Source organism: Pan paniscus, chromosome 6 (assembly GCF_029289425.2).
Source record: "Pan paniscus chromosome 6, NHGRI_mPanPan1-v2.0_pri, whole genome shotgun sequence".
Classification (NCBI taxonomy): Eukaryota; Metazoa; Chordata; class Mammalia; order Primates; family Hominidae; genus Pan; species Pan paniscus.
In genome coordinates, this window is record NC_073255.2 from 184985026 (window position 1) to 184998730 (window position 13705).

Consider the following 13705-nt stretch of genomic DNA (forward strand, 5'->3'; position numbering starts at 1 on the left):
TCAATTAAAATACCTCTTAATCATTAATCAGACAAGAGTGCAATGTGTCAGCCTACTCTGAGAGCATTAAGAAATCTTTTTCCTGAAAGGCAATTGAGACAATTCAGAAGTTAACTAAGTAACTGATGGAAAGAGGGAGTACAATGAAATCAATTGCCCACTCAGTCCTTTCATATAAAAGTTGGTTTAAACAATCATAACATATAGCCGATGACGACAAATTTGTTTATTCTGTTTCTCTTCACTCGACCTCTTTTGGTCACTGGATCTTGGACAATCATGAAAGCAGCTGCCACTTTCTCATTCCTTTAAGAAGCTGGAAATGTAAGGCTTGTTTAACTTTTCAAGTCAGGAGCCAAAAAGTCACAATCACCTTCCCCTGTTTGAAATTGGAAATGCTGGCTGGCTACTTTTTTTTTTAGAAACTAGGAAGTGAAGGGTAGAGAGAGAAATGTGAAACTCAGGACATGTCAGTACATGCCGCATAATTCTCTGCCTACGGAAAAACCTGCTGACTTAGAGAAATCGCTCCCTCCCAAAAATTTGATTAGCAGGGATCCTCTCTTAAAATAAAACAATGTCCCTTCTATCTTCAGCATCTTAGTCGATAACATTTGTTTTCATATCTGTTTCAGAAATATCAATAGTGAATGGCTAAAAACATTATTTAAGAAAAACAATCATTTTCTGCTATATAACTCAGATTTGAAAACAGAATAAAATGTAATAAAACAAAGAAGCTAAGAACAAAGGCAGAGATACCTCATCTAGCCCGGACCCACTGTAAAAATAATGTTGCAATTTAAATTAAATTATAATTAATAGCAGCAGTTTTGTTGAAGTGTCTCAAATTATTACTTTAGATGCTGAAACTCCAGTGGTTTCCATGGAGATATTTTCTCTAGATGTCAGATATGATCTACTTTTTTTGTCTCTGATATATGACAACCTGAAGCTTCCAGAGCCTTTCATTTTGGGGGGTTTTATGTTAGATATTTCAATTTATTTTTATATGCACTTCAATATGTTTTGTTTGCAATTGGTTTCTGAGCCTAAATATTTTGAAACTTAGTAAATAAGAACCACAACCACCAAATTTATCTTCTGTAGTTAAAAAAAAAAAAAAACTTTCTCCTTATTCACTAGGACAGACAAATTATAGGCTAAAGAATTCAAATCTCTTTTTAATATTCTGTTCTTTTTTTTTTTTTTTGAGATGGAATCTCATTCTGTTGTCCAGGCTGGAGTGTAGTGGCATGATTTCGGCTCATTGCAGCCTCCACCTCCCGGGTTCAAGCAATTCTCCTGCCTCAGCCTCTCAAGTAGCTGGGACTATAAGCGTGTGCCACCAGGCCTGGCTAATTTTTTTTTTTTTTTTTTTTTTTGAGATGGAGTCTCGCTCTGTCGTGCAGGCTGGAGTACGGTGGCGCAATCTTGGCTCGCTCCAACCTCCACCTCCCGGGTTCATGCCATTCTCCTGCCTCAGCCTCCTGAGTAGCTGGGACTATAGGCACCCGCCACCACGCCTGGCTAATTTTTTGTATTTTTTGTAGAGATGGGGTTTCTCCGTGTTAGCCAGGATGATCTCGATCTCCTGACCTCATGATCCGCCCGCCTCGGCCTCCCAAAGTGCTGGGATTACAGGCATGAGCCACGGCGCCCAGCCTATAGCTGTCTTTTAAATCAATTTCTAGTACTTAAGCATCTGCCCTGAAACTTGTTTTATAATTTTTTCATATTCTGTAAATGGAATCAAAAGTTATATTCAATATAATATTTTAAAGCACAATTTGCACGATTCCTGGTTTCATGAGTGTTTCTGTAAAGGTAATGGGCCATTCTCTCTGTGCTGCTTTGGCCCATCAGGGGTCTGTATGTGTCACCAAGGGAAGGTCGGATTTCTGTGCTTCTGCAACGTGGGCTCAGTTCTTAGCTTGACACGTTGCTCAGCTGACGCTGCCGTCACGTGTAATTATCCTTTGTCAGATAAAATGTCTCCACACTCAGCTTCTGAAGAAAAGCAAACACAGTCAGAAGCCTTTAGATTCCGTTGGCTTCCCCAGACAGCCCACCAACCACAGATAAAGCAGTTGGGCTAAATTGGTTGGTTGCCTTAAGACCCTACAATGCTGTTGTCATTTGATAGAGCTGGTAGAGACGGATGCCTTCTCATCAGAGACAATTCAGCTGAGTGTTTAATGAATGGTTTCTGGAGCCAACTTCTGGGTTCAAATACTAGCTCCACCATTTCCTGGTTGTGTGACCTCAAACAAGTTTTTATCCTTCCAAAATGGGATGAATGTGTCAAGGCTCACATGAGGATTAAATGAGTTAGCATGAAAAGGAGAACAGGGCCTGACTTGCAGGAAGTGCTATTATTATTTCCTAAACAGCTTGTTCCCGAAATTTGAATTTCACATAAATCAACACGAAATGTTTTGGACTCCACAATGGAAGAAAAGCACTTCTGGGCCAGTTCTACCTCAACTAGCCACTTGATCTTCTGCCATTTTTGCAACTTTGCCTTTGAAAGTTGCTGCATGGTCATAGAATTCAGAGTTGGACTGGGCCCTAGAAAGCTTTGTGTTTGAGGAAACTCTAGTCCAAATGATGACTCACTTCACATACTCTTAGAAGTTAGAGCTTTACCAGTCATTGCATCTAAACAACCTATGTGGCCTTTGTTGTTTAATGTTGGAGTTCAGAACTTGTCACTGTCATTCAAGAGTCCTCTTACTCGGGAGGCTGAGGCAGGAGAACGGCGTGAACCCGGGAGCTGCAGCTTGCAGTGAGCCAAGACCGCACCACTGCACTCAAGCCTGGGTGACAGAGCGAGACTCTGTCTCAAAAAAAAAAAAAAAAAAGAGTCCCTCTTGCCCCAGCGGCCAAGGGAAGGACATCACCCGCACCCCTGCCTAGCACACAGATGTGAGGTGCTCACTCCTTGGTCATCTTGCTGTCACAGCAAAGCCTTTCAGGAATGTAGTGGAGAGATGGGTGAAACACCTTTAGAAATGGAACGAAACTGTCATATTGTATATTCTTTTTTGGAAAACGAAAGTATACTTTTACTCACCCAGTTCCAACATATGACTGTCCTTACAAAGTATGTTTGTTTGTTATTTTTGGGGATTTTTCTTAACTTGAAAATGAAAGAAGGGAAAATGTACTGTAGTGAGCTCTCAGACTGCTTCTCATACGGGAGACAAAGACAGTGGAAGGGAAGCGCATCTGTGTGTTAAGGTGTGACTGCAGCCATGTCTGAATATGTTTGAGGACCGATAATATATCTGCCTTCTCCTTGGGTGAGAAGCATAGTAGTGCATATGTGTGTGGGCGCTAAAGCCTTAGGCAGGATGTTTACTAAGTACGTTCCTGGGAGAAGAATCTCCCATCATCGATTCCTCCAGCAATATGTCCTGCCTGGCCTGTGCTCGGTGGAGGAGGGGAGGAGAGCTAATCTCTGAGTGGTGCAATGGAAACATGGTCTACAAATATAGGAACACGGATGACTACACACAAGAAGGACACATGCAAGGGAAATATGCAGAAATATGTGGGCTTTTATAAGACTCTAAATCAGACTGGAATGGCACCATGCTTTGGTGGTTAACATGGAGTGTCATTTGGGGATCCGGAAGAGAAGTATGTTGAATAGAGTCTGTGCTTATTTGATGAAAGACTGGTCTTGAGAATGTTATAGCTAGTCTGTTTTAAATTAACACGCCAAATTTGGACCTACTCACTGTTTCCCAAAGTATAGGTTCCTTGATACTCCAACACCACTAAAATTGTTCAGCTCTCCCAGCAAGCTGGGTGAGGGGAACGTGCATGTTAGCAGTAGAATAGGTGAGCTTTATTATCCGTGTCTCAGTCATGTTTCTTGGTCTCCGTTCTTCTCTGTGCGCATTTCCAAGAGGATGTTGGTTCCCAGGGGAAAGGACAGTGGCAATAAAATGTATCTATCAAAATAGCAATTGTGTTGATTGCCAGAATAAAATGGCTTTGCCTCAAGGGGGTAAGCACTCACATGCATTAGGACAACCAGGCTTACAGCATAAATAAATCCAGGAAAATAGGAGTGCTCACACTAAACAAACAAAAGATTTTGCCCTTGAAATGTATAAGGATTCCTGACCTGAGGGTTTTCTACAAGTTGTTTTCTAACAATAACCAAAGTCCAGCGGACTAGGAGTCACTAATATATTTTCTATATTCAATATGTCCATCTCCTTTGTTAGGAAGAATAAGAAACCTGCCTCACTGTAAGGATTTAGTTGAGACTAGGCATCTGACTTTCAAAATTCTACCTGCATAGAAGGTTTTGTTATCAGAAGAAGCTACCGATGTTTACATACCTCTTAAGCAACTGATTTTAATTATGCCAGCCAATGAACATCCGTTTAGCCCTTGCTACTGCATTGTTAGTCACTGGAACTGCAAACATGATTAAGATTGGTCTCTGACTTGAAGAGGATGACTGTCATGTAAGAAGTCACAAGAATTAAGATTATTCCTATTGAGAAAAGGGACACACAGTCTGAGGTCGCTGAGGATACTTTCAGGAAAGTGGTAAGATCTGATGGACAAAGAAAAGGATAGTAAACCAGATGTCCAGACAGAGTGCCATATGGCAGAGAAAAGGTGTGTCAACTGGAGGCATCAGGAACTCCTATGAGATGGGAGAGTTCCCTAGACCCCTTCACTGGACTTGCAACAGGGGTACAGCTCACTCAAACCTTTTGCGGGAGGGCGAGCACACAGGCAAGTGGGTGCCGCCGCTGGGGTGAACACTTTTGGTCTCCAGCCCCACAGCAGCGTCTAGGGGTATGTTACAATTAATGCTGTTTTAGCAGTTACTGTCTGGGGATGGCTAAGTGTTAACCAGCTCATTGGAGACAGGGTGACAGACTTTTACCCCCTGCCCTCTTGGTACCCAGGTCCTTGTCTGGCATCCAGGAAGAATCAGGTCACACAGTTTTATTGAGTGATGGAGGTGGCTCTCAGTGGGATGGGGAGCTGGAAAGGGATGAAATGGGAAGATAATTCTCTTCAGTCATCCTCAGCGAAACTGCTTTCCAACTCTCCAGTTACCTCTTCAACATTCAGATGCTGCTTCTCCTCTTGATGTTCAGCCCCTTGTTCTCTTCTCTCCTCTGCCACGCTGCTCTGCTCCTCTGCCAGTGGAGCTTGGGGTTTTTACGGTTACAGGACTGGGGGGCATGGCAGGCCAGGGTGGTTTTGGAAAAAGCAGCATTTGGGTGGGAAAACAGGGCTGTGAATTTCTCATTTAGGGCTGTGTGCTCAGGTTTGTGTGTGGAACCCTTGCCAGGGACTCCACCCTCTTCTACCCAGTATTTCCCTGCCTCCTGTCCATATCACCTATACCTAGAATGTTGAGTTGGAAAAGTGACCCCAGGAAGGAAGGGGCAGGAGAGAAATCCAGCTCAAGGGAGTCTTTCTTCCCTATGCCAAGGAGTTCAGATTTACACCCAAAACAATCCTGGAATATTTTTAAATGTTCCTCCCTAGCTCTTGTCATTCTCCTTGCGTCATCTCAGGTAACTCCTTCCACTGTCTCCGTATGTTCTGCTACTGTTTTTATCCGTAACCTCAAGGGAACCAGATTACCACTGTAATTTTTTTTTTTTTTTTCTGAGACGGAGTCTCGCTCTGTCGCCAGGGTGGAGTGCAGTGGTGCAATCTCGGCTCACTACAACCTCCGCCTCCCAGGTTCAAGCGGTTCAAGCAGTTCTCTGTTTCAGCCTCCTGAGTAGCTGGGACTACAGGCACGTGCCACCATGCACAGCTAATTTTTTTTTTTTTTTTTTTTTTGAGACAGTCTCACTCTGTCACCAGGCTGGAGTGCAGTGGCACGATCTCAGCTCACTGCAACCTCTGCCTCCCAGGTTCAAGTGATTCTCCTGCCTCAGCCTCCCGAGTAGCTGGGACTACAGGCGCACGCCATCATGCCCAGCTAATTTTTGTATTTTTAGTAGAGACGGGGTTTCACCATGTTGGCCAGGATGGTCTCGATCTCTTGACCTCATGATCCACTTGCCTCGGACGCACCGTGCCTGGCCTACCATTGTAATTTTTTATCACTATACTTAATATATTTTGAAGGTACATATCATTTAAAGAAGGTCGGCCGGGTGCGGTGGCTCACGCCTGTAATCCCAGCACTTTAAGAGGCCAAGACCGGCAGATCACGAGGTCAGGAGATCGAGACCATCTTGGCTAACACGGTGAAACCCCGTTTCTACTAAAAATACAAAAAATTAGCCGGGCATGTTGGCGGGCGCCTGTAGTCCCAGCTACTCGGGAGGCTGAGGCAGGAGAATGGCGTGAACCCAGGAGGCAGAGCTTGCAGTGAGCCGAGATCGTGCCACTGCACTCCAACCTGGGGGACACAGCGAGACTCCGTCTCAAAAAATAAAGAAAGAAAGAAAGAAAGAAGGTCATGACGGGGCAGGGGATAAGGGAAGACAAAGAAAAAGGAGGTCAGGAAATTTCCGCGTTTATCAAAAGGAGACAGGAAATATCACTCACTCACAAAGTATCCAAATATCTAGTAAATATCTCCACCTGGGTGCCCTATTAGCACCTCCAACTCAATATGTCCAATACAAAACTAATTAATTCCTCATCACCTAAAAGGGCTCCTCCTCCCATAGTCCCAACCCAAGCCAAACTGTCTGCAAGCTGGGACCTCCTCAACCCTTCAACTCCTTGTCCCTTTCTAGCCTTCAAAAGGCAGGGTAGAGAAGATTGTTGACTTTGGAACGAACCCTACCTGGGTTCTAATTTTAGCTAGACTATTCACAAGCTTGGTGACTTTCTAGAAGGATATGGACTAAATAGTGTCCAGAGAAGAGTAATTATAATGTCAAAAGGTCTGGAAAAGATGGGCAGTAACGGTGCAAGTTTTCATTCCTGAAAAATAGCTTTTGGTCTTTGAAGGGTGGCTTATGCCAGGGAATTGTATACATTCATAACCAAATCTTCCTGTGCTTATGGTTTATGGGTAGCATGACTTATCAGGCAATTTACTGTAAATGGACAAGTTCATAATTGAAACCACATCCATGCTTCAGTATATAATCTAAAGACTATATAAACCAAACTCTTCAAGGATGCGTAGAATAAACAGACCATGTCGGACCAAGAAGTTCTCATTAGCTAAAGAACTTTATTCTTTGTCTATTTTATTGTTCACTGTATATCCTCAGCACTTGGAATGAAGTCTGACATATAGTAGGCATTCTATAAAGATTTAGTGAATAAGTAAATGAATAAATTTGAAGAGAAGATTCAGGTTTAAAAAAGAAAGCCAAGGTTTTTATTATATGTTTTTATATAAACCAGTTTTATTCCCACAGGATAATTTTAGGATTAATCTTATATCTGATGATAAGCCTAATAAATGAAAGATCTTTGCATTCTTGGGCTGACATTTGGGATTGGGAATATTAATCCACACTACCTACCCCAGAAAATGCTGAAGGGAAATGGGAAAGTGAGCTGATGAGAAAGTAGCTGACTACACTGTACTACGTGTTGGCTCTCCCCATTTCCCTGCCTAGCTAACTGGATTTAGGATTGGACCAATTGGCTGGGCATGGTGGCTCACACCTGTAATCCCAGCACTTTGAAAGGCCAAGGTGGGAGGATCGTTTGAGCCCAGGAATTCAAGACCAGCTTGGGCAACATAGGGAAACCCCATCTCTACAAAAAATAAAAAAATTTGCCAGGTGTGATAGTGCATGGCTGTGGTCCCAGCTACTCAGGAGTCTGAGGCAGGAGGAACACTTGAGCCTGGGAGGTCCAGGCTGCAGTGAGCCATGATTGTGCCACTGCACTCCAGCCTGGTCAACACAGCAAGACCAAATCTTAAAAAAAAAAAAAAAAAAAAAAAAAAAAAAAAAAAAGGATTGAGCCAGTTAAAACAAGCAAAAACCATCAGTGGTCTCCTTTGCATCCCCCAGTTAAAGACTTGGGGAATATGAAATCCTTGAATACTCAAGAGTTAAGTTCACTTTCATTTGTAGCTTGCTTAGTGTCTGTGCTTTTACTCAGTCAACTGATAGTTGAGATAATTTGGAATATATATACGTATCTCTCTAAAAAGTATAATTTTCCTGGTCCTAAACAAGAATATCAAGTCTGGCCAGGTGCAGTGGCTCATGCCTGTAATTGCAGCATTTTGGGAGGCCAAGGTGAGTGGATAACTTGAGATCAGGAGTTTGAGACCAGGCTGGCTAACATGGTGAAACCCTGTCTCTACTAAAAATACAACAATTAGCCAGGCGTGGTGGCAGGTGCCTGTAATCCCAGCTACTTGGGAGGCTGAGGCAGGAGAATCACCTGAGCCTGCAAGGCAGCAGTTGCAGCGAGCCAAGATCACACCACTGCACTCACTCCAGCCTGGACAACAGAGTGAGACCCTTTCCCCACACTGCCCCCACCACACACACACACACAAAAAGAATATCAAGTCTAAAAGAGAAAGGATTAAATCACATGTGTTGAAAGAATCTGGAATCTCCCTTTTTGGTTGCCATATTTCCAAGAGAAGAGGAGGAAAAAGGGCTCTACCTGCTTTTCATCATTATCCTGGATAATCTTGGAAGTCCATAGCCCAGGAATAAATTAGTGTTAGAAAACGGAGTATGTAGCAATGTTCTCCCTGAATCATAACATAAACCTGTTTGCCTGGTGTGTACACATTTCATTGTACCAAATAAGTACTTCTAAATTCTTTTTACATTTAACTGGTGCCATCCAGTAGCCAGAGCTTGCTTTAGACTAAGGTGACCTGCTTCTGTTGGAAGATTTACCTTAACTTCTCCAACAGAAGACCAACAAATGTGAATTGTTTCTGAAGTTGGATTAGGTCCTATGGATGACAGAAGATAGTCTGCTGACCTGCAGATGGACTTCAGGATCTATTTGCCTTTACCGGGCTTAAAATTTGTTTTATCTTAGAGAAATACCTAAATTTAACACAACTGATTCTATCGTTTGTAATAGGGAAAGAAATAGAATATTCACTAGGCAGTTAATATTCTTAACTGTTTTGAATTATTACCCCCTTACAAATTCCTAAAGTGTGCCAGTGTCTTATTACAGCCATGAAAAATACAAGTTTAAAGGAATGATTCCTTTTTAAACTTTTTAATACTGTAGCTGTAAAAAGCTCATCTACAAATACATTGAATGCCACCAGTTGTGCATGGGGTTAAAAGTGGATGGGAAGCAGATTTCAACCAAATGTAAGAAACATATTCAAATGCATAAACTCGTCTGTCTGTGGAACTAGAGCAGGCCAGCTCAGGTCACTCTAGGATTCTCTAATATTGCTCCAAGTGGGAAGTCGTGTTTACCTAGGCCTTGTGCAAAGAGAAACAGCAGGAACAGGGATGGAGGCTGTTGTGATTCTTGTGGGAGACAATGGCAAGACGGGTCCATCTGAAATGGAGATTTCATTTGGGAAAACAGGAAGTGTTGAAGAGTTGCATGAAGAAATAGGTATCAAATTATTTGGGATCAATAGTATACTTGACTCTGACACTTGACTCTTTCTTTCTTTCTGTACAGCCAGTGCGGATTTTCCGTATAATCCAGGACAAGGCCAAGCTATAAGAAATGGAGTCAACAGAAACTCGGCTATCATTGGAGGTAGGTGATGTCTAGAGGAGGCTTATATGGGGCTACTCAACTATGGAAAGTAATAGTTGTCAATAACATAGTAGTCTAGGACAAAAAGTTTTCTAGGTTTTTACATTATTCATTTTGCTGTTTAAAGATTATGACATATGATGTGAAGAAATATAGTAAATATAGCCGGGCACAGTGGCTCAGCTCTGTTATCCTAGCACTTTGGGAGGCTGAGGTGGGCAGATCACCTGAGGTCAGGAATTCGAGACCAGCCTAGCCAACATGGCAAAACCCCACATCTACTAAAAATACAAAAATTAGCTGGGAGCTGGGCATGGTGGCTCATGCCTGTAGTCCCAGCTACTCGGGATACTGAGGCAGGAGAATTTCTTGAACCTGGGAGGCAGAGGTTGCGGTGAGCCGAGATCGCACTACTGCACTCCAGCCTGAGCAACAGAGTGAGACTCCATCTCAAAAAAGAAAGAAAGAAAGAAAGAATATAGTAAATGTAACCTGGCTACTTTTTAATGCTGGCTTGTAAAAAACAAATAGCAGTGGCAAGCTGGACAGACTCAGAAGAATTAAGTAGGTAGTAGTGACCACAGCCAGGACATTTCTTTATCCCCCTCGGATAATTTTCAGTCTTATCCTTTCGCATCCCAAATGGTCCAGGATAGCGTACTATAAAAAAATGAAAAGGAATGCTGGGTGCAGTGGCTTACGCCTGTAATCCCAGCACTTCGGGAGGCCGAGGCAGGTGGATCATTTGAGGTCAGGAGTTCAAGACCAGCCTGGCCAACATGGTGAAACCCCATCTCTAAAAATACAAAAGTTAGCCAGGCGTGGTGGCGCATTCCTGTAATCCCAGCTACTCGGGAGCCTGAGACAAGAGAATTGCTTGAGCCTGGGAGGTAGAGGTTGCAGTGAGCTGAGATCACACCACTGTATTCCAGTCTAGGTGACAGATTGAGACCTTTCTCAAAAAAAAAAAAAAAAAAAAAACGAAAAGGGAAATGCCAGTCTGATTTCAGTTATCATAATAAAAATTATCAGAAAATCACTGGAGGTCATTATTTTAAGTGAAATAAGCTAGGCACAAAAAGACAAATATTGCATGTTCTCACTGATACACAGGAGTTAAAAGATTTACACACATGGAGGTAGAAAGAAAAACATATAACAGAGATTGGGAAAGTTGAGCAGGAGGAGGAAGGAGAATGAAGAGAAGTGGGTTACAGGGTGCAAACATACAGTAAGAAAGATAAAAGGAACAAATGCAGGGTTTGCTAGCAGGGTAGGATGACTATATCTAACAAAAATGTATTGTACTTGGTTGATGAACCCCTAAATACTATGACTTGACCACTATTCCTTATATACGTGTAACAAATTTTCTCATGTACCCCATACATTTGCACAATTAAAATAATAAAAACTAAAAATGTATCAGAAGATTAACAAGCTGTAGCATCTAAAATATTCCAGTGTTTTCTTCTCACCGTGGACAGCTACATAATAATTTGACTCTCCTCGGATAGCCACTGAGCCTCATGCGTAGATCAATATTGACATCCCTGTTACCATTAAGATCCCAATCCTCACTGTTTTTTGCTTTTTTAAATGAACTTAATTGAAGTATAATATGCATCTATAAGTGTAACAACTCCATAACTTTTATTTATTTATTTTTCTTGAGACAGATCTCACTTTCTGTTGCCCAGGCTGGAGTGCAGTGGCGTGATCTCAGTTCACTGCAATCTCTGCCTCCCGGGTTCAAGCGATTCTCCTGCCTCAGCCTCCTGAGTAGCTGGAACTACAGGCATGCATCACCATGCCTGGCTAATTTTTGTATTTTTAGTAGAGACGGGATTGTACCATGTTGGCCAGGCTGGTCTCCAACTCCTGACCTCAAGTGATCCACTCGCCTCAGCCTCCCAAAGTGCTGGGATTATAGGTGTGAGCCACCGTGCCCGGCCCCAATCTTTTTTATAGTTTGTGGTTGGTTTGTCCTATCTAAAAAGTCTGCCTACCCAAAGGTTTTGAAGATTTTCAGCTTTCTTCTAGAAGTTGTATCACTTTATCATTTGCCATCAGGTCTTTAATCACTTCGAGTTAATGTTTATAAATGGTGTGAGAGAAGAGTCAAAGTCAGTATTTTCCAAATGAATATCTAGTTATTCCAAGACCATTTGTTGAAAAAAAAAAAAAACTATACTTTTCCTCAATTGAATTTTCTTGGCACTTTTGTTAAAGCAACTGACCATATGTGTGTGTGTGTGTCTATTTTCTGGGCTTTTTGTTTTGTTGGTCTATATATATCTTTCCTTAGCCAATATCATGCTTGCTTTATTGTATCTTTTTTTGTTGAGATGGGAGTCTTGCTCTGTTGCCAGGCTGGAGTACAGTGGCACGATCTCGGCTCATGCAACCTCCGACTCCCTGGCTCAAGCGATTCTCCTGCCTCAACCTCCCGAGTAGCTGTGATTACAGGCACGCACCACCATGTCCAGCTAATTTTTGTATTTTTAGTAGAGACAGGGTTTCACCATGTTGGCCAGGATGGTCTCAATCTCCTGACCTTGTGATCTACCCACCTCGGCCTGCAAAACTGGTAGGATTACAGGTGTGAGCCATAGCTCCCGGTCTGTTGTATCTTTATACTAAGTCTTGAAATAAACAATGTAAGTTCGCTAATCCTGGCCAGGCACGATGGCGCACGCCTGTAATCCCAGCACTTTGAGAGGCCAAGACAGGTTCATTAGAACATCTTAACGATATTTAGTATTTCTGTCTTTACATGGTGTATCTATACGTTTATTTGTCTCATCAGTTTCTCTCAGCAACGTATTGTGGTTTTCAATGCGAAGTCTTGAACAGCTTTTGAATTTGTGCAATTATTACTATTTCATTAATTTCATTTTCTAAGTGTCTCTCTCTGGCATATAAAAGTATAATTGATCTTTTATATCAGCCTTGCCTTCTGTGACCTTGCTAAATTTGCTGTTAGTTCTAATAACTTTTTTTGTATATTCCTCAGAATTGTCTACCTAGACAAGCATTTTATCTGAGAATAATGAGATTTTTTTTACTTGTTTCTTTCCAGTCTATATCCTTTTGTTGTTTCATTGCACCGGGTAGGATTTTCAGTACAAAAGTGAATAAATATTGAGATTTGACAATTTTGCATTGTTCCCTATGTTAGGGGAATGTGTTTGATCTTTCACTATGAAATAGGATATTGGCCGTAGGTTTCCAACAGATGTCCTTTATCAGATTGAGAAAGTTTCTTCTACTCATAGTTTACTGAAAGCTGTATGATGAATGGGTATTGGAAGTTTTCCAAATGCTTGTTCCACATCTATTTAGATGATCATATTGTTTTACCCCTTATTTGCTCAATGTGGTAAATCACATTGCTTTATTTTTTAATGTTAAACCAAACTTGCATTCCTAGGATTAACACTATCATAATACATGATCTTTTTTACATATTGCTGGGTTTGATTTGCTAAAATTCTATTTAAAAGAATATTGTGGCCGGGCGTAGCGGCTCACGCCTATAATCCCAGCACTTTGGGAGGCTGAGGCAGGTGGATTACCTGAGGTCAGGAGTTCAGGACCAGCCTAGCCAACACGGTGAAACCCCGTCTCTACTAAAAATATAAAAATTAGCTGGGCGTACTGGTGGGCGCCTGTAAGCCCAGCTACTCGGGAGGCTGAGACAGGAGAATTGCTTGAACCTGGGAGGCTGACGTTACAGTAAGCCCCGATCGTGCCATTGGACTCCAGCCTGAGCAACAAGAGTGAAACTCCGTCTCAAAAAATATATATATATATATATTTATATATATATATTTATATATTTATATGTATATTTATATATTTATATATATTTATATATTTATATATTTATTTATATATTTATATATATATATTTATATATTTATATATATTTATATATTTATATATATATTTATATATATATTTATATATTTATATATATATTTATATATTTATATATATATATATATTGCTCCATAGTTTT

The 13705-nt window shown here is 41.5% G+C and overlaps 1 protein-coding gene and 1 long non-coding RNA gene across 2 annotated transcripts in view; one reads left to right on the forward strand and one right to left on the reverse strand.

Annotated features, from left to right (window-relative positions):
* Positions 1-13705, forward strand: part of CNTNAP2 (contactin associated protein 2) — a 2297635-nt gene that overhangs the window by 2276432 nt on the left and 7498 nt on the right. The window contains exon 23 of the mRNA XM_003820514.5: positions 9601-9681. Coding sequence (XP_003820562.5) covers positions 9601-9681 — 81 coding nt within the window. The remainder of the gene's footprint in view (positions 1-9600; positions 9682-13705) is intronic.
* LOC130541679 (uncharacterized) overlaps positions 1-13705 on the reverse strand; it is a 114525-nt gene that overhangs the window by 82539 nt on the left and 18281 nt on the right. The window lies entirely within an intron of this gene.